General features: G+C 45.2%; 3 protein-coding genes, 1 long non-coding RNA gene and 3 other non-coding genes across 9 annotated transcripts in view; 1 reads left to right on the forward strand and 6 right to left on the reverse strand.

Annotated features, from left to right (window-relative positions):
- Positions 1-32: 32 nt before the first annotated feature.
- chtf18 (CTF18, chromosome transmission fidelity factor 18 homolog (S. cerevisiae)) lies at positions 33-11,127 on the forward strand. Its single transcript, XM_076033503.1, has 22 exons — positions 33-277; positions 987-1,073; positions 1,143-1,287; positions 1,450-1,639; positions 1,727-1,819; positions 2,153-2,205; positions 2,308-2,449; positions 2,546-2,770; positions 2,861-2,958; positions 3,045-3,168; positions 3,291-3,427; positions 3,782-3,875; positions 3,953-4,051; positions 4,145-4,275; positions 5,060-5,174; positions 5,279-5,503; positions 5,642-5,791; positions 6,427-6,557; positions 8,378-8,522; positions 8,617-8,715; positions 9,744-9,816; positions 10,893-11,127. Exons 1-22 carry the CDS (start codon positions 187-189, stop codon positions 11,012-11,014), a joined length of 2,769 nt encoding a protein of 922 aa, XP_075889618.1. The 5' UTR covers positions 33-186; the 3' UTR covers positions 11,015-11,127.
- gng13a (guanine nucleotide binding protein (G protein), gamma 13a) lies at positions 11,116-14,767 on the reverse strand. Its single transcript, XM_076033515.1, has 3 exons — positions 14,480-14,767; positions 11,868-11,972; positions 11,116-11,723 (listed from the first exon to the last, which is right to left on the reverse strand). The coding sequence occupies exons 2-3, from the start codon at positions 11,963-11,965 to the stop codon at positions 11,618-11,620; spliced, it is 204 nt and encodes a 67-aa protein (XP_075889630.1). The 5' UTR covers positions 11,966-11,972; positions 14,480-14,767; the 3' UTR covers positions 11,116-11,617.
- Positions 14,768-15,907: 1,140 nt separating this feature from the next.
- LOC142893208 (uncharacterized) lies at positions 15,908-17,911 on the reverse strand. The gene is made up of 6 exons (XR_012927661.1): positions 17,755-17,911; positions 17,304-17,416; positions 17,031-17,101; positions 16,761-16,823; positions 16,284-16,352; positions 15,908-16,121 (listed from the first exon to the last, which is right to left on the reverse strand). It is a non-coding gene; the product is annotated as an uncharacterized LOC142893208 (long non-coding RNA).
- Positions 16,422-16,514, reverse strand: LOC142901032 (small nucleolar RNA SNORD60). Its single transcript, XR_012928962.1, has one exon. It is a non-coding gene; the product is annotated as a small nucleolar RNA SNORD60 (small nucleolar RNA).
- Positions 16,899-16,991, reverse strand: LOC142901036 (small nucleolar RNA SNORD60). The gene has a single exon (XR_012928963.1). It is a non-coding gene; the product is annotated as a small nucleolar RNA SNORD60 (small nucleolar RNA).
- LOC142901039 (small nucleolar RNA SNORD60) lies at positions 17,177-17,270 on the reverse strand. Its single transcript, XR_012928964.1, has one exon. It is a non-coding gene; the product is annotated as a small nucleolar RNA SNORD60 (small nucleolar RNA).
- Positions 17,912-18,969: 1,058 nt separating the features above from the next.
- Positions 18,970-25,520, reverse strand: part of LOC142893199 (uncharacterized) — a 33,689-nt gene continuing 27,138 nt past the window's right edge. For 2 of the 3 annotated variants that reach the window (XM_076033530.1, XM_076033551.1), the window contains 6 exons: positions 25,412-25,513; positions 25,154-25,292; positions 23,805-24,607; positions 23,073-23,724; positions 22,367-22,940; positions 18,970-21,137 (listed from right to left, as the gene is read on the reverse strand). In XM_076033530.1, coding sequence (XP_075889645.1) covers positions 21,041-21,137; positions 22,367-22,940; positions 23,073-23,724; positions 23,805-24,607; positions 25,154-25,292; positions 25,412-25,513 — 2,367 coding nt within the window. In that variant the 3' untranslated portion in view covers positions 18,970-21,040. The remainder of the gene's footprint in view (positions 21,138-22,366; positions 22,941-23,072; positions 23,725-23,804; positions 24,608-25,153; positions 25,293-25,411; positions 25,514-25,520) is intronic. The other variant, XM_076033540.1, reaches the window with a different exon arrangement.

Genomic DNA, 25,520 nt, shown 5'->3' on the forward strand with positions numbered 1-25,520 from the left:
CCAATCAGAAAGCCAGTTACTCGCGTCACCCGGAAGTAAAATATAGCAACAAAAATTGCCGGGAAAGCTCAGCTCTGTCAAAGTGGCAGCGAAGGAATATTCATGAACTGGTATTTAGAGTAGATTTTTATCCAAAAAGAATATTTTCTGTTTCACTGGGTGTTGTGGTTATCCGTTCGAGTCGATATGGACGAATATGACGAGCTGTTTGAGATCGAAGATGACTTCGACGACCAGTTCGCTGACGAGCTGGAAGCGTTAGCTGATCTGGAGAAAGGTGAGGAGCAGCGGACTGTGGCTAACTAAGTGTTGTTATCGTTTGTAATTGCATGCATAATAAACCACTGTAACGGGTGTTCTATATGTATTAATAATATATCCATAAAAATGAATATATATTGACCACGCAATCGTTTAGTTTCCTTCAATATTTGCAGAAGTTCCAAGATCATCAAGCATAATTACGATTTTGTCCTTTGGGCTTTAACAAACTATGCCTGCGAACGGTTTTTCCTTTAGTTTATAGTTAAATGTCGACTTCAACTACTTGATGCTGCCTGCACTGTGCTAAATAACACTGGAATTACATTTAAGATGTAACTGCAAGCTGCCAACTATCCAAAACATCTAATCTCGAAAAGAATTCATGTTCAGTGAACAGTTTTAAAATAAATGAATAATAGTAATAATAATAATAATAATAATAATAATAATAATAATAATAATAATAATAATACAATATTATTATTATTATTGTTATTATTATTATTATTGTTATTATTATTATTATCATTATTATTATTATTATTATTATTATTATTAATAAATAATAATAATAATAATGATAATAATAATAATAATAATAATAATAATGGGAGCTACGGTCTATTTATAGATGATTCTGTTTCCTATCTGAATTACTGTCAGTGGAACAGGTCAGTCCATTCACTTGTTTATACATGCTCTCCTTTATCTGACTGATTCAGAGACGGAATCCAAGACGACATGTCGCGGTCAGCCTCGAGGAGACAACATCTCCGACATAGAGCACCTGCTGGATGATCAGCCCACCAGTGAGTTTTGCTCGGCTAATTCCATGTTCATTTCCAGTTCCATTTCAAAACTCACTCTTCCCCCCTCAGCCCCGAAGGCCAAGCGGCTGAAGCAGGAGGCGGGAGTGGTGAAGCAACTTTTTCACTCGCAGCAGGAGAATGCAGGGGTGTCGCACAGTGATGACATCACGCCGCCGTCGTCTCCAGAGCAGTATGAACCCGCTCACACTGTCAGGTAGGATAGACTTTTTTATTTTCTATTGTATTTCTTATGTTGTTCTTTGAACATCACATCTTGTGTATATGTTGTGTTTACTTCTCAACTCATACAATGAGTTCATAAACAACTCACAAATGGACTCTCTTGGTGAACAACCAATTTTTCTGTGCGTTTTAGGTCTTCACGGTCTTTGCTGGATATCAGTGGCCTTGCTGCAATCCCAGACAGCCCCCGTCAGCCCACTACAGTGGCAGCGCCGTCTTTGCATGTGCTGAAGCGCCCGCCGCTAGAGGGAGATTACATCTCTGTGACGGACTCGTCAGGGAGCCGCGTCTACCTGAGACAGAAAGAGGATGCTGCCACCAAGGTTGAAATCCTCTGCAGCGCTGTGTGTGATACCGCTGATCGATTCACCCTGTTAACCCAATAACTCACTATTCAACTGTGTTTATAGGTGGCAGATTCCAGAATAGTACCAGATTCCTATGGTGCTCTGGGGCTGTTAGCAGTGCCGATACGTATGCTGAGAGCGCACGAGGAGGAGAGGGTGAGTGACCAGCCTCTTTGTTTTTTATGATCTTGACTCAACTGATTTTATTAAGTCTCTTTCATTAAACATTTTTTTTATTCTGATTGACTGAAGAGAGGAAATAATTTAGAAAAGGTGAAACTTTCATCTGCTTTGTGTTCATTAGACGGGAAGTAAAATATTTCAAGCATTTTGTGACCTAATCCTCACAAAAAAAGACAAATCGATTTCCAGTCCCCCCCCCCCCGATATTTTTTTGCCATCAAGAGATGAATGTTCTGTTCAAAAAGATTCAGCACATTGTAAATTATTTGAAGTTGATCTGTTTTCTCCAATCTTAAACTCCTGCAGCGGCTCAGTCAGGTTATGGAGGAATCACGGCGCTTGACAGAGCTTCTGTCCAGGTAGCTGGTCATCCATCTGCTCTCATAAATGTGCTCAAAAAAAAATCTGACCCGCAAATATAATGTTTTTTGAATTTGTTTCTCGTGCGGGTCACATTCCAGCAACGTGAGCAACACTTTTGTGGAGCACGACAACGCCGAAGACAAAGAGAATGACGATCCTGAGGACGCAGAGGGACAAACGTCTCGACTGTGGGTCGACAGATTCTCTCCCCGACACTACACAGAGCTGCTCAGCGATGACGTAAGCTTTAACTCCATTACAGGCTGCAGACAGATAAAATGTGATATAAAAAATATCCTCTACTGATGCCACATATTTCTTTTTGTGCACTTGTAGTTTACAAATCGCTGTCTGCTTAAATGGCTGAAACTCTGGGACACCGTTGTGTTTGGAAGAGAAAGGAAGTCCCGCCCTGTTCGGTTTGACAGACAAGCTGCCAACCAGAACTCGTTCAAACCGGGTCAGACCAATCAGAACGTAAATCGCTTCAAGACTAAAATTGAGATGACCGAGGAGCTGCTGGAGGCAGATCTGGATCAGTACAAACGGCCTAAATTTAAGGTAAACGCATCACATAATCATGAATGTATGGTTGTGGAGAATCTGTTGCACAGCAAGTCATTTATTCTGTTGTTGTTTGTTCTTTTCTAGGTGGCGATGTTGTCTGGGCCTCCTGGCTTGGGGAAGACTACTCTGGCTCATGTCATTGCAAAGCATGCTGGGTACAACGTGGTGGAAATCAATGCCAGGTGAGAAATTGCAGATAATGATGACGATCAGCCCCAATGCTTCCTTCCTGCTGTGAACTCTGGTGCTACTGCCTGTGTTATGACAGTGACGATCGCAGCGCGGACGTGTTCCAGAAACGCATCGACACGGCAACTCAAATGAAGTCGGTTTTAGGATCCAACGAGAAGCCAAACTGCCTCATCATTGACGAAATCGACGGAGCTCCTTCGGTACATTTAAGAGCCAATAATTAAATTAATCCTCTATTAAAATCACCACGACTACAACATTTTATGAAATAAATATACATTTTTCTAAATCTTTTTTATTTTGCCTTCTCCTCTTTTGACAGGCTGCTATCAACATCCTGTTAGCGACGCTGAACAGGAAAGACGGACACGGCGGTGAAGCCGGAGCAGAGACGGCAAAAAAGAAAAAGAAGAAAGAGTCCATCCTTCTCCGACCAATCATCTGCATCTGTAACGACCTGTAAGGCAAACTGCAGGGTTTAACTCAACTGAACTGAATGGAAATAGTTCTTTATTAATTGAAAAACAGATTTCTGTTATTCTTTAAAAAAAAAAAAAAAAAAAAAAACGCTGACCTTACAAGTGTATTAGCAAATAGTTTCACTTTTGGAAAAGAATGTGTCTTTTTTTTTAATTTTTTAATTTTTTTAGCTTTGACCTTTGGCATTTACAATGCACTTAAATTGCCACTATTGTGTTCCTGAAATGCAACTCTTATCTCAACTGGGAAATTTATGGAAATTGTAGCTTCGAGTTTAATGAAACCTTTGCATGATTTGATTCATGTGCTGAAATGCTTTGCTGTTCTCCCCAGTTATGTCCCAGCTCTCAGACCTCTCCGACAGCAGGCCTTCCTCCTCTCCTTCCCCCAGACTCAGCCCTCTCGACTCACCCAGAGGCTGTCAGAGGTCAGTGCACGCAGAGAGCTCAAACATGAGCGCGGGCACCTCGCAGATCAACATCAACGCAAGTTTATCGTCTGCAGATCTCACTGCGGCAGGGCATGAAGACCGACTCCGGCACACTGATGTGTCTGTGTGAGAAGACGGACAACGACATCAGGGCGTGCATCAACACATTGCAGGTGGAGCGCGGAGACGCGACTTTCACTTCCGCCATTCAGTTTTACCATGTCGCGGTTGCATCACGCAGTTTTTCTTTGCGTGTTCTTGTGCAGTTCCTTCATGGACGAGGCCTGAAGCGGGTGGACCTCAAGACCATCCAGTGTGTGTCAGTGGGACAGAAGGACCAGAACAAAGGCTTGTTCCACCTGTGGCAGGAGATCTTCCAGTTACCGCGAACAAAACGGTAAGAGAGTTTCCGGTGCAAAACGATGGTTTCACCAGACAGACGGTTAAGAATGACGATGTCATGTTTTTTGTAAGAACCACTTGCACCCAACCATCAAACCATCCATCCATCCATCCATCTAACTCCTACTGCTCTACAGAGAAAAATAGTTTGACTGAAATGTCTAAATCCATTCACATGAATCCCTCGATACTGACAAAACCACTTTTTTTTTAAAATTGTATCTTTATTTGGAACGGGCCAGAAAATTGCAAAGAAATCTGCTCTCATTGGGGTTATAAATAAAATCCATTTGTTCCAGATTTGATAAAATTTGTCTCGTTGGATTCTGAATTGGAAGGTCAATTCTTCCATTCTAAATAGCTCCAGAGTAATCTAGAGTAGGTGGGGTCTGAGCCAGCGGTCTCCTGGAAATGGTCTTTTTACTTGCCATCAGAAGCAGTTGTGTTAACTTGATCTCTTGCCTATGTTCATCACGAAACCACATTTAAAAATCTAACTTTTCAACTGACCGGAACCAGGTCAGTTTTCTGAGAATTGTTGTATTTTTTTGTCTTCATAAATATAGATATGACAGTGTCCTCACAGAAATGCAAAACTCACGTACAAAAATATTAAAATCAAATAAAAAATTTTATGTATTAATTTTTGTATTTATTTATCCATTAATTTGACAGGGACTATGGACTTGAACATCACAGTCAGTAAATTGTAAAGCTGTCCTGCACCAGATTATAGCTTCCATCTCTTCAATACATAAATTTGACATTTTGTCTTTCAGGAAGCGTATTGGCGAGGGCTTTGAGGAGGCTCCAGGTTCTGGGAGTGGAGCCCAGAGGTTTCAACATGTTCTACACTTGGCCTCGTCCAGTGGAGAGTATGAAAAAGTCTCCCTGGTAATCAAGAGCTACGCTTCTTCTGCTTAAGTTCATGCCTGTCATTAAAAAAACAACAACACATTTGTGATGTGAGCCTGAACTCTCTTGTCTTTTCTCCTCAGGGTCTGTACGACAACTACCTGTCCATGCGTGTCAGAGACCCCAACCTGCACAGTGTGTGCGAGGCCCTGGACTGGTTCTCCTTCTCCGACAGAGTGAACCACGTCATCATGCACGGCCAGAATTTCACCCTCATGAGATACCTGCCCTTCCTGTCCGTCACCTTCCACTTCCTGTTTGCGCACACGCATGTGCCCCGCATTAGCTATCCCCACAGTCAGCAGGAGGTACGAACCAGGAACCAGTGCCAAATATCAAAACCAGTGGAACAAAAGCCAAGAAAAGTCCAGCTGATTTCAGTGATTCTCTCTCTCTCTCTCTCTCTCTCTCTCTCTCTCTCTCTCTCTCTCTCTCGCTCTCTCCAGGCTTCTTCTCGACTCCTCAGCAGCAAGAACGCTCTGACCACAATGTTGGCTGACATCCCAGCGTGCATCCGATCGAGGATCAGCCACCACTGCCTGAGCCTCGACATGCTCACGCTGCTGCTCGACATCATCTGTCCCAAACTGCGGCCCGTATGTAGAAGCACTCCCAAGTGTGTTTAATGTAGGATTCATCTGCTAATGGCAGAAAATGCTGAAAATTTAGGAAGCGCCAGGGAAGATTTGACTTCCTTTTTGGAAGTAAAGTGTTCGTAAAGCACCTTGTTTGTGCAGAATTCCCAGTCTGTGATAGTGATGTCTGCTTTTGCTGCAGGCTAAAAACAGATGTTGTAATTACGTTGAGATCTGAGGAGCTGCTCGGGATAATTAACTGTGCGAGGCTGCTCTGCTGGAGTCTGCAGCGAGAAATCAAAGATCTGAAATTGAGTTTAATATCAGACCTTCAAGTGACATCTCTGTTGAACGGGGTGCTCAAAGTTTTTTCAGCCACACTGACTAGAGACTGATCCTCAGTCGTGTCCTGTCGCCTGACTAATCTACACGGAGCAGCAGATTAAGCCGGACAGGATGTTGGGCAACAGAGTGGTTGAATAGAACCTGAGATGATTTGTTACGTGACACGAATCCCATGACGGACGATTTAGATGAAACTGTTTATTTTCAACATTTCAAACTCAATTCAAAAGAGAAAAGAATAAAGATATTCTGTTGTGTACTTGGAATTTTTACGGGATTGCGTGTGAGGCCCGATTGTCCGTCTCGTCCAGGTGAACCCTCAGCTGTTCAGCAGCAGAGAGAAGCAGCAGATGCGCGAGCTGATCGACACCATGCTGGCGTACAACCTCTCGTACAGGCAGGACCGCACAGCCGAGGGACAGTACACTTACATGCTCGAGCCGTGAGTACTCTCTCTCTCTCTACACACACACACACACACACACACACACACACACACACACACACACACCAGTGTTGCGAGATTGTACGAGAATTACGTTTGCTTTTGTTTGTTTATGTTTGTTTGCTGTCAGGAATGGTTGTTATGTTTTTCTCTTTGATTACTTGCAAAAAATATTCCGTCTTGTCCTCCGTCCAAACACAATGCACCATTTTTACTTGAAGTGAACTGGTCATGTGACCCCGTACGTCACGTCCGCTGACGCGTAAATGCGAAAAAGCGTTTCCATGACCCTTTGGCGATATTCCTCGATGTCCATACATGTGAAAAACAACCTCATAACAGCGTAAAAACTTTTTAGCCGTTTTTGAGAGGTTTTCTGAAGTTTAGGTGTTTCCATTACCACTTTTTTATTGCAATATTTAGGTTTTGTGCAATTCTAGGGTTAATGGAAACGCAGCTACTGACACACACTTGACACACAAAGAGCGACAGGGCAGATGTGTGTTTCCAGGGGTGTTGAAGGTCACTGCTACTGTCCACTCGGAGGCTTAGAGACTATAATCCCCTTATCACCTGGCGTGCGTGGTTGGCTGGGTGGGAGTAACAAGCTGCAGAGCCACAGAACTGATGGGGTTCAGCTGGACGGACCGACAACATGTGAAGGATGGATGAATTTAACTGAAACCATGAGGAGTCTGGTTAGATTTCCAGCAAGTGGATGAGGGCAGGACTCTCTTTTTTTGGGGCTGCATCTTCCGAGTTTTTGTCGGATCACTTTTTTTTTCGTGCACGTGGCTGCGTGATAGCACGTCGGCACAATGGCCTAGGCGATCGCTTGGTCCTCAGCCATGGAGGAGCCGACGGAAGGGCAGGGCGGCTCCTTCCTGCAGGCCCGGTGCGACCAGGTGCTGGTCACCAACGACTGGTGCCTGCCCCTGCTGCTGGCCCTGCTGCTGCTGCTGCTCATCTACACCTTCCTGTATCTGCCGTCTCTCGCCCATCACAACAACACGCTCTGAAAGCCCCAGCAGCGGGACCGTTGGATTGGATCGCTCTTTTGCGGGAGGTTCCTGTTGATTGGTTGGACTGCGGGTGGCTGATGGTGTCGAGTTCTAACTAGAAGACCTCTGGAGGACCTCTGGAAGACCTCTCCCAGTACAGTGTTTTCTGGAAATCTTTCTTGACGTTACTGGTACCTGATTATGTGGGTGCTTTGCTGGGGTCCAGGATTAAAAATAAAGATCTGAGATGGGTTAAATGTGGCCCCTTTTTGCTTTCAGAGCCTAAAATAAACATTTTTTTAGGCTCTAGACTCTGTTGATATTTAAATATAATCAAAGTAATGTTTTATTTTTCTATAATGTTTATATCCTCATGGTATTTTGATTTTAAATCTATTCAAAATACATGCAAAGACAAAGACATTTTTTAAAACATTGTAATTTGACTTTAATAACTGTTATGAAAGTTTTATTTTATGTAATTCTGGTCAAATCTGGGATAATTTGTTAAAATCTTGCTCTCACTTGTCCTGACGGACATAAAGGCATCACAAATGAGAGTTCCCTGTGGCCGGATCCCTCTTTGTGTTTGTGTGTCCAAGAGGGCTGCAGATCAGCGGTAAGAGGATTAAGGTTTTAGAGGGGAAAACAAATTTGGGGTTTTGTGTCACAAAACACGAACGACGGCACCAAAAAAACCTGGACGCTTGCGCTTCTTTTGTGTTTCACCGTCCACCCCTGTGTTCGCTCGTGACCGGGACAAAGGACTTAGCGGTGCGTTTTTGCAACTCAGTTTGAGCCTCCGTTCCTTTTCAGGCGGGTTGAAGAGGTGGTCAGGTATCCAGGCCTGCCGCCGCGCCGCCAGCTGACCTACCAGGCCAAACAGACGATCAGCAGGGAGATGGAGCAGGAGAAGATGAGGAGAGCCGAGCAACTGATGCTGCAGCGGAACCCTGTAGCGGTGAGGCGCCCACTTCGCAGCATCCTTCGTCTCTGGCGGCGTGAGAGTTGTCCTGTGTGTCACCAATTGTGTCCTGAATCTCTTTGTGTCATAGAAACGGGAAGAGAAAAAAATAAGTGCTGGACCCCAACCCACCAGGAACCATCAGCAGAGGCTGGAGAACATTGTCAAGCAGACCACAGTGGAGACACGGGTGAGACACTTAGACACCCGCTGTAGCTGTGAGAGAGCGAAGCTGCAACATTTTTCTTTCATCTCTGCTGAGAAGAAAAGCAAATGTGCAGGTTACAGACACCAGTTTCTCACTGTGTAAATAAATAATAATAATAATAATAATAATAATAATAATAATAATAATAACTTGTATTTATACAGCGCCTTTCAAGACACCCAAGGGCGCTTCACAGAACAAAAATAAACACATTAACATCGAAATGCCAGAAAGAATAAGTGTGTCAGGAGATAATGCTGGAGACTTGCTTTTTATGATAGCCTGCTAATATATGCAGCATATATTAATTATATATTGTATAGATATTTTAAATAATAAAGTAATTTAAGCCATTAAAAGTTTTAATGAAAGATAAATTAGGCAACTGAGTTGTGTTCCCACGCATTAAATCTCAGTTAAATAGTTCACCATAATCTACCTTTTGCAGTGATCTCAAAGAGAGCCCACTGTCCCTGCACACAGGCAAGCTGTGTCCTATGATGAAGAAAAAGCGTACCGCGTTTTTTGTCTATCTGAACGCTTCTTATTTTCATTCAAAGAAAAGAACCTACAGTTTTAAACTAACGGACGACTCGGCTCTCTGCGCCCCTGCTATATATGAAACCTGTGGGGGGAGCCAGAGAGCAGCAGCCTGAGTCCCTGCAGTGGCCGCCAGTGAGCAGCACGCAGTGCGATAACAAGCTCTGTAATAGAGTGGTTGAGCCTCTAGGGGGCGGAAATGAGGATAACGAAAAGCCAGTGGGTCACAGTCCCCTGGTGGTGGAAACTTGGAAACGAGGTTAATGAGAAATGTGTGTGCGTGTGTGTGTGTTCACTCAGTGGTTCGTTGTTATTGACCTGATTGTCAGGGAGAGTTTTTGAGGAACCTTCTGTGTTTAACCTCCTCGTCCTCATTCTCTTCCCCTCCCCCTCTACCTTCTTCTGCTCCTCCTCCTCCTCCTCCTCCTCCTCCTCCTCCTCCTTTTCATCTCTGTGTTGGCGTGCTGCAGCCCGAGGTGGATTTCTTCGGCAGAGCTGTGGCCCCCAAACCTCAGAAATCACAGTCGCCCACCGACACGACAGGTACTGCGAGACAACAGCGAGTCTAAATGTCTTTGCAGAACGCAGGAGGGCAGCCTGGGACCTATTAGTGACGACTGTTATGTAACACCTCCAGTGTGCTCCTGTTACAAAGAGCAGGTGGAGTCTAAATAAAAAAGAGAGAGACCAAAAAAACCAAAAACACATAAATAAATCAACACCAAATTCCAGATTGGCCTCTGTCTCTCTGGCCAGAGAATTTCTTACTTCTCAAATTATTTTTGCTTCTGTCACTTGTTTTTGTTGGACTCAGTAAAAGCAGGCCCTGTGGTCTGATCCCTCAGTAGCCTCCCGTCAACGGAAACAAACACGACTGCAGTGTGGTGGTGCGCCAGGGCTCCAAACAGAAATCAATAGATTTGCATAAACACCGACGGAGGTCCAGAAACAAAGAGCTTCCTCTGGCCGTCAGGGTGGAGCAGCTTTAGAACAGCGGCGTCGACAGATGTCGGCTTCTCTCTGAACTACGACCAGAAATAGATCTAGTTCAGGTTTATGCTCATGCTAACGATTTTGTCTGCGCTTAAAGAAGATGTAAATCAAGATGAAAGGAGTGTGATGGCCATTCTGGGAAAATCAGGCCTCGGGTTGTGACTCATGTTTTATGCAATTAGCCGCAGAGGCCCGTCATTTGTGCTCAGTCCCTGTGGTAATCAGAAGAAGTGCCATTAAAATCGCTAACCTGCCTCAAAGCGCTTCCTTTATGTAATTGATTTACGTGCTAATCGGCCCAGAAAGGCACAGAAAGGCCACTGTTTTTTGTTTTCTTTTTAGGTCAGAGCTACAGGCGTCAGGAAGCATCACGTGGAAATAAAAAAAAGTAGCTCTGTGCTCTGTGCTCTGTCGTGCTTCGATTGCAGACCTCATTATTTTACATTTTGTGTATTAAAAGTAAATATTTTTATGCATAACCTTTTGTATTTGGGCCACAATTAGCCCATGGATTAGTAAGGTGGACCTAAAAAAACAGTGAATTTAGTTTATGATCATGTAAATAATCTATCAGAAGTACTAGTTTCTGCCCTTTGGTGTGGACTCAGTCTTCTATTCCTTTGCAGGGGAGAAGTGTCCCGTCCTGTCTATGGGAACAGCGGTGGGCAACAGTGACGTGTGGTTCCGTTTCAACGAGGGCATGTCCAATGCCGTCAGGAGAAACGTCTACATCAGGGAGCTACTGTAACAATCATTTCTTTGTTCTTCTTGTTCTTGTCCTTCCAAGTTGTTCTGGGTGTTTTTTTTTCTGCTTCTTGTAAACTTTGCATTAAATGTAAACCGCAGCTGTTAAATTCAAAACAGTCTTTATTTTGATTGACAGTGTAAAGAGCCAATAAAAACATGTTGTTGGAACAATTATCAGTCAGCACACCCTCGAAACAAAACTTCTAGAAAGCTACTCAGTGCTGTAAGCTCAATACACACACGCCCAAACGCACTCGCGCGCACACACACACACACACACACACACACACACACACAAACACACACCGGACGTAACATAAATTAAAATTTCATGAGTCTTCCAATAAATAAATATGCTAATAGCAATAGTGTGTGTGTGTGTGTTGTGTGTGTGTGTGAGAGAGAGAGAGAGTGTGAGAGAGAGAGATCGAGTATATGCGTGAGTCAGTGCAGTGTGCGTGTGTGTGGGAGTGCAAAGTTTGTATGCATCCGTGACATTTTGTGTGTGTGTGTGTGTGTGTGTGTGTGTGTGTGTGTGTGTGTGTGTGGGAGAGAGAGAGAGAGAAAAAGAGAGGGAGAGTGGGTGTGTGTGTGTGTGTGACCATTAGAGGATCACACACTTGCCCTTCTCCACCCAGGGGTTGGCTCTCATCAGCTCCGGGTTGAGGAAGGGGTCTTCACACACACAGCCCTCGATCCACTTCACCAGCCTGCACAAGCAAATGCAACAACCTGATGCTGGGATGTTGTCTGGCAAGAGTTTCCACCATAAGGAAACAAGCAGTCGCAAAACTAGAAGTTCTAGAAGTCACATCTGTAGAGATTAATGGAGAGAGAGAGAGAGAGAGACTCACTCGGTGACAGTGATGGAGGATTTCTCCCTGTTGATGGCCAGCTGATACTGGAGGCTCTCCACTTCTCTCCTCATCTGTGGAACGTCTAGCTCCTCCATGATGCTTCTGCAGCACAGACACAAACAACACACTCATGCTTAGCTTTGCTTGATTTTTGTTTGAGACAAGTTCAGAAATAAATCATAATCAATAAACATCACTAATTTAAAACTAAGAGAACATAAAAACATCTGTTATGTTCATTTTTTTTAAAATTGAGTTCAAGTGGGCCGACCCAGTGGTGCAGTGGTTAGCACTGTCGCCTCACAGCAAGAAGGTTGTGGGTTCGATCGCAGGTCTGAGGCGTTTCTGTGTGGAGTTTCATGTTCTCCCTGTTCCTGTGTTGGTTCTCTCCAAGTCCTCCGGCTTCCTCCCACAGTCCAAAAACATGCATGCGAGGTGAATTGGAACTCTAAATTGCCTGTGTGTGTGAATGGTTGTGTGTCTTTGTTCTCTTTCAATGTGGCCCTGTGATGAACTGGTGACTTATCCAGGGTGTCACCCTGCCTTTGCCCCATGGCAGCTGAGATAGGCTCCAGCAGACCCTGAGTGCAGGAGGAAGCAGGTGTAGAAAATAGATAGATCCGAGTTCAAAGTGAAAATTAACTTTTTTTTTTCGACATTCAATACAGAGTTGGTCTGAAGTGTATTTTTTGGTCATGAGTCAGATATATATTTGTCTCCTTTTCCCGTTGAGTCATCTTTAGCTTCTTCAGTGGGCAGCTCTGCCCTCTCAACTGGATATGTAATAATAATATTAAAAAAACAACATATAAAGTCCAGATGCCCACTGCTTCACCGAGCTTCGTGAAACCACAGAGGAAGTTGGTAATGAGGCGCGTTCATACTGGAGCAATTATTTTAAAACGCCACGCTGTCCTCTTCATCTGAGCACTACCTAACTTCTCCTGAGAAGACATAACCAGAGTTTTATTTTAACCCCATGCCAAATATCTGCCCTCATGCTATGCTATTGTTAAAAATACTGGTTGGGGTGAAATACGTAAATGCGCTCCACTTTTATGCAAGCTCACTCTCAAAGATGCCTTGTTCTTGCTGCCAGGAAAGACCTCGCTTCTCAACGGCTCTCAGAGCAAAACATTCACATAACTTTGTTATGTAATCCTCTCGAATCAGATCTTATATATCTTGTTTTTTTATGACACTCCTTTGACTGATAAATACTCTTTTTGTTCGAGGAGTGTTTTCTCAAATAGATTAACATCGGTCAGGCTCTCGGCCCCTCTCGGCTCTTCTTGGCTGCTGCTGAGTGTTTGTGGGATCGAGGAAAACGCTGTTGGCCGGCAGCGACGCCCACTGAGGAACATCCCGGACTTCATGGATGGAACTTGGCTGATAGTTTAGTTTAAATTTAGCTCTTTTTATTTTTCCGGTCATATTTTTAATTCAATTACTAAATCTACTTGCACACAAAGACACACATTAATGTGTTGGGATGTGGTGCATCAATCTGTCTTCAGCCGTTAAACTGAATTTAAGAGGTGCAATGTAACGTGCCAGAGATGCTCAGTTGACCGTATTTAGTGAAGCAAACAGACAAACAGACACTAAGCAGCTGTACAACAATGTCACATTCAAGTACAATTAAAATGAAATAACATAAAATAAATACAGGTGGAGGTGGTGGAAATAAGATTACATCACAGACATGATTTAAAAGCTTTTGAAGCGGTTCACCTCATGTAAGAGGGCAGCTGAATTAATCATTTTGAATAATAGAAAAATAAGTTAAAAGATTATGAAATTAAACACACCTCCCCCAACCCCCTTACAAAGTTAATGTGGCAGCCACTGGGGGGCTACAGAAACCGAGCTGCACTGCTATTTAAAGCTACTAGCGCCCTTCCTGAGTGCTGCACACTTGAGACCCAGCATGCGAGTGATCCGGCAAAGTGCTTATCTCTGTATACCCCCCCCATCCCCCCACCTTAATTTCATTTCCACTTGTGAAATTCACCCCACCTCTCCCCGCAGCGTTACAGGAAGAGGGGAAATAATGGACAGAGAGGAGGGGGGGGGGGGGTATAGGCAAGAGAGATCAAAACACACACACACACACACACACACACACACACACACACACACACACACACACACACACTCTAGTTCATCTTTCTAATGGATCCTTCCATCCATCCCTGCTGCCGCCGCCGCCGCTGCGGCTGGAGGAAGGAGCCGCTCCATGAGAGGCCTTCATCATTTAATCATAACACCATCCAAATGTGGCACCACCAGCTTCCATCATCACCGCCGCTCAGCTTCATCTCAGGGCTGCCGGCTGGTCGCGAAGGATTCACAGCAGAAATCAAATCAATTTCACCCTGAGCGTCGGTGCGACGGAGGATGGAGCGCCAGTATATTATCGGCGTCTTCGTTAATTAAAAAAACAAAAAAAAAAACCCCAACAACAACAGAAACAAAAAACAAAAAACAAGGCACACACACATCAGAGCATATAACGCAGACGGCAGATGAGTCGTGATTATGCATGGATGAACCCCCCCACCCCCCTCCTCTCCTTCTTCCTAGCCGACGAAAACAGCAGCTCTTACCGTTAGGGCCTGCCGGAGAGGACCGCCGGTCGAGTTTTGCGTGCAGCCGGGCTGATGAGGATGCGGACGGCGACGGAAAGCGCAGTGGCTCGGTGGCGTTTCTCCGGCTGAGAGTCTAGATGGAGTCCGTCCTCGAGGAGGAAGGAGAGCAGGAGGGAAGCTCTCTCAGTGCGTGCGTGCGTGAGTGTGTGAGTGTGCGTGCGTGTGGGTGTGTGCGTCGGCTGTCCGAGGGCACTCCCCTGCGTTCCTCTCTGCCAGCGACTGGATGGATGCGGGATGCGCAGGGCGGAGAAAACGATCCGCGCCGCCCGCTTTGACAGTCAAACGAGGAGAGGGGGCGGGGGTAGGGAGTGAGGGTCGTATGGAAATCAGGTTTCCAGCGCTGGGGCAGTGGCGGAACCGATTTTTTTTTTTTCCTTAGCGTGGCCACAGGGTGAGATCATGGCTCACACAGACAGAGGTGGCAAATAAGTAGATACCTGAAACGACTGCATGACCGTTTTTATGTGATCATTCCAGTTGTTGCTGTTTCTTGAATGTTTTCAGGGTGACCTGTCACCATTCTCATAAATTAGAGGACAGTAAATCTGCACCAATGATGTTATTGATAACAACCCCACATCAGTGTGTTCCTATTGTCCTAGGATTAGTGTTCCATTAAATTCCTTTCTTTGAGTGTCTTGTTTCCACTAAGAACAAAATCCAGGCCAATGATCAAGTCAGAAATATATGATGCATATTAAATACATACATATATTAATACATATTCTAAAAAACATACTGTACAAATCCACAAAGATATGACTTAAGACGCTGTAATGTGGAAGTGTAAGGCCTTTCGTTAGATTATCCCCCCACGCCGTAGGGTGGCCACTGCATAGCTCCACCCCTGCACTGGAGCTCAGCGCAGGCAGGAAACACGCAAATGAGGACACGCTCCAGAGGGAAAACGGGCTGGGAAAATGCGCCTTCCCTTCACACGACCGGACATGTCAGAGCTGCAGTTTGATTAGAGCCCGGAGACCAAGAGGCTCTCAACCAACCCCAGCTGCAAATCAGTCAGGAACAACAGAACCTCCCTTTCCTGGGTTTCTACATAAATTCAAATGCTGGTGTAGGACTCATTTGGGTCGGTGCTTCAAATGCGTAGTAAGATGTAAGGTACACAGACACGTTTCAAGATGATCATACAAAACTAAAATTAGCTATGGTCAAGACAAATTCATGATATGATTAAACCTTTGAAATTGAGCCCCCCCCCCAAAAAAAAAACAGAAAACCCCACCCCATCCACTTCCAATCTCGAGGCTTCATTTAAGGGAATAAATAATCCATTAGTATTGTTCATGAACCATGATTGATGTTAGTCAATCCTTTGTGCACTACATCGATTAGGAAATGAGACAAGAAAGCACTTTACGTCCAGTGGATTATGAAAACATTTTGAAACAGATTTATTTTCATAATGCAGTTCATGGTTCCACAGCAAATATGTCAAACATCTATTTGAGACAATTCAATGTTATAACAGCAAAACCATATCTGCAAATGATAACAGTTAATTATTGATCTGAATTGATCCAGTGACTTGAGTGATGATTGTTCTGGCCAGTGATGTCATTTGAAAAAGGCTTTAGGATGTCTGAAAGAGAAAAACAATGTCAGAAAAAACCCAAACAGTTGCGTGGATGAAATCACGTATATTTTGTAGCCTCAATTTAAAATCTAGTGTAGCTCTCATACAAGTATTCTGGAAACATTCAATCGAGAATATCACTGAGAAAATTTCGATTTACAGTCTTACCTTTAAAGCGGCCATTTCTTCATGAGCAGTGACTGATTTCTCAATGCATTTGCCGAGTAGAGACTCAATCTGAAAAGAACAGCATCTTAATGTTAATCTACAGTTTTAAACCACATGCTTTCATCTGATGCACTGAGGAAGCCTCAGAATAAGGTTAGAATCAGTGGCTGGAGTGTCCAGCACTCATAGTAGGTGTCAGAAAAGTTTATTTTAAATGTGTCATCACTGGCTACACATGATTACAATATTTAAAGGGCCAGTTCACCAAGTATTGAAATTTTACCTTTAATCAACTTGATAGACTCAGAAATATTTTTAATCCACATGAACAATTACATTTTACAGAAAGAAATAATTCCACTCTGTAAACCTAAGGCAGCAATGCATACAAAAGAAGCAGTGAATAGACAATAGGTGAAATTTTATTTTTTGGTGAACTGTACCTTTAAAAGGAAAGTAAGGAAAACAAATACTCACTACAAGTCACATGATGAGGTTCTGGCCAGTGAAAGCACCAACAATTGAGCGTGCTCGTTCTTCCTGTGCAGGGGAAAAAAAGAACAAGTTACAAACAGGGCAAAAGTTCATGTGTTCTGGAAGGGTGAGACAAGATACGAGCCTCAGAATAATGCAAGAATCAGTGGCTGGAGAGTCCAGCACTCATAGTAGGTGTCAGAAAAGTTTATTTTAAATGTGTCATCACTGGCTAGTTGCGAGTCCCTGTGCTTTCGGACCAAACAGACTCACCATTATTTGGAAGTTCTGGCTTCCGGTCTCTGACCCGCCAACACAGAATGTTCAGACGCTGCCGTTGTTTCCTATTTACGACACATGGAGAGACTAGTTACAGAGAAGATTTAGGTAAAACACTTTGACAGACAGGCGGAACGCACAAGCCTCAGCATAAGGTTAGAATCAATGGCTGGAGACCAGCTCTCATAGTAGGTGTCAGAAAAGTTTGTTTTTTTAAGTTTGTCATCAAAGGCTGGAAGCAATTTTCCATCTGAAATGTGGTTTTACCTGCTAGCACGGATCATCATCGCGTTTCAGATGGTCTGCGGCCTGATCAAGAGGCCGCACATGGTGGACGGCGTACAGACGGTCTGGCTAGCTAAATGCATAGCCATTTTCACCTTTAAAGCAAGCAAAAATATGAAAGCACAAACACGGTCAATATTTTGGAAGGAGTATTGTAATTTTTTAAATTTATTTTTTACATCGTTTTACATCTCGGTCTTGATCTCGACATTAACAGGCAACATAATTACTATTAAAGTATGACGTAAAACTACGGTGCAAAATGAAGCCCCCATCTACCAATTGACAAGGTTTTCTTTGTTTTTAACAATCAAAATAACTCCAATCAATATAATCCAAGCCTTGCACTGCGACACGTGGCCGTGCAGGCTAACGTGGTAGAGCAACATTTACAATGGAGCTACAATTAATAAAAAGGTTGTTTAATACTCACTTATTTCTCCCTCGTTAGGCGCTTGTTTGCGTTCAGCCATAACAACCCAGCCGTATAATATCAGGCTTAATTTTCTTTATAACGTTTAAGGCCATAAACGGTAAGAGCAGAAGACTCATGGCCGCCTTCCCTCCACGCTGCGAAAGGAGTCTGCACTACAGGAAGTTCCGCTTATAAATCACATCCGTCATACCGGAAGTACCTCCTTTTCGCCTGCTTCCTCCACACAGCGCTTCCTCAAATGGAGGCGCAAGCGTGAGACACAATCTTGGTCCCTCCTCGCCTCGCACGTTGTTCTCTTTAGTCTGAGACGCCGCAAATGACACCTTTATTCCTTGGCTAAAAACGGTGTCATTTTCTCTTTGTATATTTCGACAAGGAATATACAGGCACCGGTTGTTGGGTAAAGCTTGCGACGTACACGCCCTTGGATTCTCAAGGCATCATGGGAGTTGTAGTATTTTATTTATTCCCTTTTAGCGTTAAACCAAAGTAGACAGGTATGTTCCAAATGCCACAAAGCTCTTATAAGTTATTAAAAACGTTCTCCAATTAGTTCTAAATGGTTCTCAATGTGTTTTCTTTATCTGGCATTTTCCCCTCAGGATTTTATAAAGACTACTGTATGGTGAACGGAGGAAGGTAACAAGACAATTCTATTAAATCCTTGCTTTTGTCCCATTACATAGAGCAAGTTCAACAACACAGAGAATTTGGACACACCACCAATTTGTGATGCGTTGCCATCTTAGGCACAGTTTTATGCATGTAATTCAAATGTCTGCATTTGTTTTATTTTTGGAACATCATGCAGACATTTTTGTTCATATTAACCAGGATTATTGTATAGCTGTTGTGAATGTAGTTGTCCACGTTATATGTGCAATCGTAAATGGATTTTGATTGAGGTCCACAGCCTTACATTTAAGACCTGGTATCTCGAAAACCATGTAATATCTGCTTGAAAGCTAATCTATGTTTAACTCAAAGTATGTTTTTCTTGAAATGACAATTGCTTTGTTCAAATTTGACCTTAGTGCATTCACCTGAATCTAAGACCTTTGAAGGATTTTGGTCCTGAAAGCTTGAAACATTTTATGCTTATCTCTTTATCTCAGGCTCAAAAATGCTTAGTTTTGTTATGCCAGACTTCATTGCCCAATGTCAAGAAAAACAATTTTAAGCATTTGTGAATGAAAAAAGGCACAGGTCACACAAGGTTTAATTCATACATTTATTCAGATCACAGCTGTACAATAATGAATCGTCACAGCAGAAACACAACCCAAACCCAACCATCGCACAACAGCCCGCACAACACACCCAGAACTCAACCAGAAATGTACACGGTTATTCAGCAAACCCTCAACTCAATGTCTAGAATTATTTAGCATCATCATCATCATCATCATCATTGCCATTATTGATATTCACATAGAATCATCTGTTTCTCAAATATATCTTTGTTTTCAAAGAGCATAAAAATACAAATGGACTTTTCATTGGGATGAAACTGGTGGTTCATCCACCCTCTGGCCTACATGGGGTCGGGGGGTTTCCACTGATAACTGGGAAGCCAAGGAGGAGCAGAGCCAAGTTATTACAGCTTACAAGGGGTTTGGCAGGGGACTTAAATGGACCCATACACAGCTTCTTAACTGTTACAGGAGGATTCAGTGGTTGATTTTTAGGAATCATGTTGGACTCACAACTTAACCTATAAACTAGTTTTGACAATGCACACACGGGGAATGAGTGAGTCTCTAGGGAAGCAAACAGATTAAAAAAAACATAACTTATGGAGTTTAAATTAAGAAAAAGAGACAGAAAAATGACTGGGCATATGAAAGAACACTACCAAGGCACAGAGAGATGCAGTTAACAAAACAGTCACATTGGGATAGAGGGCTGAGGGGAGGCGGTGGGGGCAACAGAGAAACGTGGGCAGATCAGAGGCAATCTCACTAATCAACACTAGAGGGAGCTCTATAAGCTCAAATACCCAGGTACATTATAAACTCTGTATGCATACTGGATGTACTACATAAAGCATTGAAATATAGGTTTATCTTTTTAAAAACACATTTCACTGCAGCAGGACAAGGGGGGTACACGGCATGAGTGTGCTTTTTGTTTATTACCACTGTGTGTGTGTGTGTGTGTGTCTGTGTGTGTGTGTGTGAGAGATTCTTTTCTGAACAAAACCTCCACAGATGAAACTTAACACCGAGCGGAACACCAGCAAGAGAGTACAAACAATGTAGTGTGTGTTTGTGTGTGTGTGTGTGTGTGTGTGTGTGTGTGTGTGTGTGTGTGTGTGTCTGTGTGTGCGCGCGCGCGCGCGCATGTATGTGTCACACCTGTGTCGTTGCTTTGATCGCGAGATCTGTACGAGTGGGAGGACACTGATGTGAGCATCGGCAGGGAGAGGGCGGGGGACTAAGCACGCACACGCTCGCAACATCGACAACGACGACAATAATGACAACGGCAGCAACAACAACAACAACAGCAACAAGGAGAGTGACAACACGCACGTCGGGAAGTCCGGCTAACCACAACCCTCCACTCACTCACAGGAGGGAAGATGGAGGCTTTGAGTCTTGTGGGAGAAAATGCATCCTCTTTGACATATCAGGAAGTCGGAGCCGACTCGGAAAGCAGCCTCTCCGCCTGTGTGCTTATTTTATATATATGTATTTTTTTGAAAATCTGCATCTGTGAACTCCTCATCTGCGTGCCGCCCGTCTAGCTGTCTGCCTGCCACTTCTATCAGTCAGTTTGTGTGCTTATTGTGGATTTTATTTTTTATTTTGCAAGCAATATGCTTATCTGCCTGTCTCCCTGTCTGACCGAGTTAGGATCTCTGCCAGAAGCTGTAGAGATAAGAGGAGGAAAGAGGGGGGGGGGGTGATTGTGCTTCTCGATGCACGCAGCCCTCTGAGGCTTGGCGGGCGGATGAGGCGACTCGCTGGGCTGCAGAGGTCAGAGGTTGTGTGGGAGCAGCTTCTTCCTCTAGACAAAAAAAGAGAAGAGGACTCCTTCCTTGGTTGACTTGTGCAAAAGCTACGCGAAGAAGCGCCCGTGACGGAAGGGACACACGCTCAGCACACACGCACACACTCTTAGAGCACCAGCGTCGAGCCTCGGAAGAGTTATTTTTTTTTTGTTTAGTTTAGTTTAGTTTTTTTTCCTCAATACACCTACGCATGATGGGGGTAGAGAGGAGAGAGGGAAGAAGAAGATGGGAAGGGCTCGTTGTTGGAAGGAGATGTTTGGCAGCAGATCAGTCCAGCATTGCATCCAGTTGGTCTGCCAAGTCGTCAAACATGCTGCCGATGTCGTCCAAGATGGAGACCGTCGATTTTTTACTGGAGAGAGAGCTGGAAGTCAGACAGCAGAAAAGAGAGCGCGGCTGTTAACGAAGAGGAGACAACGCTGTGACAGCAGACAGGGGAGACGTGATGGGGAGAGTGTGAACTGCTTCTTCAAGGATCTTTCTGATTGTTAATTAGTATTTCAGAGAGTTGTTTTAATGATAAGCCCTAAATAAATGTGGGATTTAACACTGAAATTGTCTGTACAGTGTTTTTATTGGGTCTGTCTTTTTTTAAGCTGATTGACTTGTGAGAAACTGACAGCTGAACATTTTTTTCTACTTTGAACCAAAAAAGAAAAGTCAAATTCAGCTGGATGTGACCATGAAGCTTTGTAAAGCTGAGACGAGCAGAAGATTCAGGTGTTCCGTTTTTTTTGTCATCACCTTGTTTTTGATTTAATTTTTCTTTTGTCACCTGATACAAAAAATACATTTGTAGCTGACTTAAAGTTATGGAATCATGGGGGCATTATTTTAGTCAACTTTGAATCTGTAAAAATATAGCAAAACATATGATCTGAGTGCAATAAGTAGATCAGTTAAGTTCCTCTTAAAACAGATTTCATAACAAAAAATGTCAATGGGTCCCCGCTGTGACCTTCTGTTGTCATGTTGTCTTGGCTTTGTAAGAAGAGGAGTGTTATTGATGTCCTTGCTGAGTTTTTGTTTTGTTTGTTTCGTTGAGCTGTAAACAGACACATCAGAGGCACAGCTGTCTCTTAGGACCCGGTGTGTTTTCTGTCGTATCAAAACACAGTTTCTGTCAGTTCAGGAAACAGAAGTTTTAATGGGTGCTGAAACCACACAGACCACAACTCCAGGTTCACTTCAGGGAAATCACCTGCACATACGCTTGAAACTTTTGAATTCACGTATATTCACAGAACATTTTAAGGAAACCGATTAAAGGCCACCTGCCACTCCGACTCTGGCTCAAAGTATTATACTACATCCTCTCTACAGCCCTGTATTTTATTTATGAACATTGATTGGTTGTTGGTTTCCTCTTACTCCTTATGAAAATAAAGCATTCGAACTGATGATGGACCGTTTCCTGAAGCACTCAAGTACATTTTAATCCAGTGGTTTTGCTGGACTGCCTATTTATCCCTCCCATTCTAAATAATGGTTTTACCATCAGGTTTCAAAAAGGCCTCATTGGTTGACTGAAATACAACAATATTTAAGTGGGGTGTTGTGGTATAATCTGAAGAAGAATTCTCAAAGACTTACTCATTCTGTGTGTCCTCCTCCTTGATTTTATGTTCCACAGCCTGTACAGCAGCAGCTAAGGAGGCGCTGGTCGCCTCCAGGCAATGTTGCACCTCCTCTCCCTGCCCTCCTTCCTGTGATAGACTCTCCACGTCTTTCCTGTTCTCGTCCTCCACTCTCATTTTCTCATCCTCCCCCTCCTGGAGCTTCCTCCGCTTCTCCTCTTCTTCCCTCCTCCTTTCCTCTTCCTCCTCTGCTTCCCGACCACCCACCAGGTCAATGGACAAACCGGCGATAGATGAGCGGGGGGGTTTGACAGGGTGTGGGGAAGGAGTGGAGGGGCTCTGGGCTGGGGAGGGGGAAGTAAGAGGAAGTCCTGGCGAGAGTGAAGGAGCAGAGGGTGTGTCAGGAGCTGGCAGAGGGGCTGAGGCTGGAGAAGAGATTTTGGGAGCTGGGGTGGGGCTTCCTGCAGCTGGGCTGGTCGCAGCAGTGGTTGGGCTTGCAGCTGCTGCTGGTCCCGCTCCTTTGCCTGGTTTGGGTGCTGTAGGAGGCCCACGGGGCTTTGGGGAGACAGGAGGAGGGACGCGTTTCGGCTCTGGTCGGACAGAAGCAGGAAATATATGTCAGAGGACAAACAAACAACAGCTAAAGCTGTTCTTTTTAAATTCTGGTTTGTGATGAATTTGAATGAATTGGATGTAAATATCAAGGTATGCCAGTTTCTCACCGGGACTCTGTGCTGGCTCAGTGCTCTCAGGCCCCGGGATTGGGACCCTGCGGGTTGGTGTTGGAGGGTCAGCTTGACTCTTCCTTAGGGTGACGGGCTTGGGTGACACTGGGGGCTTTAGAGACTTCCGAGCCTCCATCCACTCGCAGGTCTCTTTGTTAGTCTCCGTCCTATCAGAGACTTCGGACACGGGCCTCCGCCTTAATACCACGCCGCCGTTCTGCTGCAGCTCGCCGCCATGCTTCCTGACACTGTCTGATTGGCCGCTGGGTGCTTCTCCTTGGTTATTGCTGTGAACGTCCGTCTCTGTTTGTTCGGATGTGCGCGTCCTCCTTCGTAGCGTGTCTGAGCCGGTGGTCATTGTCACAACAGTGGTGGTTGCGGATGTAGGCGCTTGGGATTCGCTCTCTGGAAGACGTTGTTTCCTTCGAAGCGTTGCCGTGCCGTCTGTGATCTCGGAGGATGAGGAGACCACGGTGGAGCGGGGCCGGGGTTCTGGACGCGGTTGGACCATCTCCTGTAGTAATGGGTCACTCTGGCCGAGTGGGAGACCTTCTGGTCCGCTGATGGTCCTGCGTCGACTCAAGACGTCGTCGTCCTCGGCTCCAAGACCCCCTGCGCCTGCTTGGCGTCGAAGTGCTGGTGGACTCACCTGGAGAACACAGAGTCGCAAATGATTATGGTCACGGACCGCATGGAACGTGGGCAGCCTCGCACAAAGACACAACCCACCTGCAGGTAGGTGGCGCTGCTTCCAGCAGTCCTCGGCAGGGTTTTGGCTCCACTCACGATGGACGTTTCCAGCATGGCAGCGAGACTGCGAACGCTCCCGGAAGGCCCCTCTGATCTCTCCAGGCCCGCGGAGTCCTGAGACCTTCGAGCGGATCCCAAGCTGCCACAGTCGCTGGCCCGCCGCTCCCGATAGGCTGGTAGCCCCAGCAGCCCCTCCCCCTGACCGTCGCCCTCCCCGTCGCCCCCGGTAATGGAAGAGCAAGAGCGTTTGGGAGGCGTCGGTGGCCGACCTTTCCGGCGAGGGCGCAGGGTGACGGATGACTGGCTGCGGTTAACCGTGACATCGTTAGTGGCAGCAGTGCTGGCAGAGCTGCTGCGGCACACGGTGGCATACCTGGAGTCGGAATCTGAGCCAATGAGACTGTGGGCTCTCCGTCGCTCCTCCTCATCGCTGGGGAGGCGGAGCATTGGGACGGGCGAGTCTCCCGCTGACAATTGGGTGGAGGGGCGTGGCCGAGCCCTGGGAGAGGCATGCTGGGCGCGGCCATGTGGTGGGGTTTGCGGCGGGGTCTGAGTAGGTGTACGGGGAGGGGTCTGCGACTGGGCGAGACCCGGGCGAGGTTTGGCCAGTGGGCTGGGGGCTCCGTCCCTCTGCTTCCTCACCTCTTTACGAGGCTCTGAGCCTGTGCTGCCACCTGGACTAGGGGGAGGGGTTGATGGGCTGTTAGGAGGCTCTGAGCTGGGCTCTCCTCTCTGTAGCTCCTTCAGTCTCCTCACTCCCAGCATCAGCTTCTTCTGATGGCCTGAGGGGAGTCAGAAAGTGGCACAGTCATCACATGTAGGTCAAATGACAACTAAGACCAGCTTAGTGGTCTGGTGGAGTTTCCTCCTTGAGACAGGGAGGTCGTAGGTTCAATTCCCAGCTGTGTCATACCATAGACTATCCTAAAGACAATGTACTTTTCTTTATCTTCCACTGAAGCACCCTTCAATGGAAATACTTATGAGTTGTGATTGTACTGCTCTGAAACTTTTGAAATATTGCTTTTATGGTGTACTAGATACCTAGTTACTTAAGAAGGATGACAAATAAAAATCTGAAAACGGGTATGACATGATAATTTTAGCCCTGTGATGAAGTGGCGACTTGTCCAGGGTGTCACCCTGCCTTCGCCCTGTGACAGCTGGGATAGGCTCCAGCAGACCCCCGTGACCCTGAGCACAGGCATAAACGGGTATTGAAAATGGATGGATGGATGATAACTTTAAATAAATGTAAGAAAATCAGTGGCCCTCTAATCTCTATTTGTTGACCTCAATTTACTTATATTGTGGCACTGTCTCCTCACCAAGCTTTGTGATGCCGATCTCTTGCAGGTCCTCCAGGCTGATGTCTGAGATAAAGTCAATGTTCTCGTAGCCGTTCTGCACCAGAACCTGGTAGTACTGACTGAGTCCCAGGTGAGATAGCCAGTCACCCAGATTGGCCTAAAAACACACGGGAACACGCGCGCACCATCACAGCATTTATACGCATGGACACACACAGACACTGATGACCGCACTTAACTGCGTGCAGAACCTCTGGGGAAACACGTGAGTCTCACCGGCTTGCAGTCCGGCAGCCAGTCGGTGGAGGGCATCTTGCTGATCTCTGACGTTAACTTCTTCCGATGTCCTGGCTTCATGACCCCGATGGCTGTCAGGTCCTTCGAC

Source organism: Nelusetta ayraudi, unplaced genomic scaffold (genome assembly GCF_046127955.1).
Source record: "Nelusetta ayraudi isolate G7.1 ecotype Tasmania unplaced genomic scaffold, CSIRO-AGI_Nayr_v1 ptg000004l, whole genome shotgun sequence".
NCBI lineage: Eukaryota > Metazoa > Chordata > Actinopteri > Tetraodontiformes > Monacanthidae > Nelusetta > Nelusetta ayraudi.

Bases quoted from the DNA above. Each gene is read 5' to 3' on its own strand.
- chtf18 (XM_076033503.1), top strand. From the start codon at position 187: ATGGACGAATATGACGAGCTGTTTGAGATCGAAGATGACTTCGACGAC. The intron at 1,074-1,142 runs GTGAGTTTTGCT...TTCCCCCCTCAG, and splicing joins GCTGGATGATCAGCCCACCA to CCCCGAAGGCCAAGCGGCTG. The intron at 5,504-5,641 runs GTACGAACCAGG...CGCTCTCTCCAG, and splicing joins ATCCCCACAGTCAGCAGGAG to GCTTCTTCTCGACTCCTCAG.
- gng13a (XM_076033515.1), bottom strand. From the start codon at position 11,965: ATGGAGGAGCTAGACGTTCCACAGATGAGGAGAGAAGTGGAGAGCCTC. The intron at 11,724-11,867 runs GTGAGTCTCTCT...TTGCTTGTGCAG, and splicing joins TCCTCCATCACTGTCACCGA to GCTGGTGAAGTGGATCGAGG.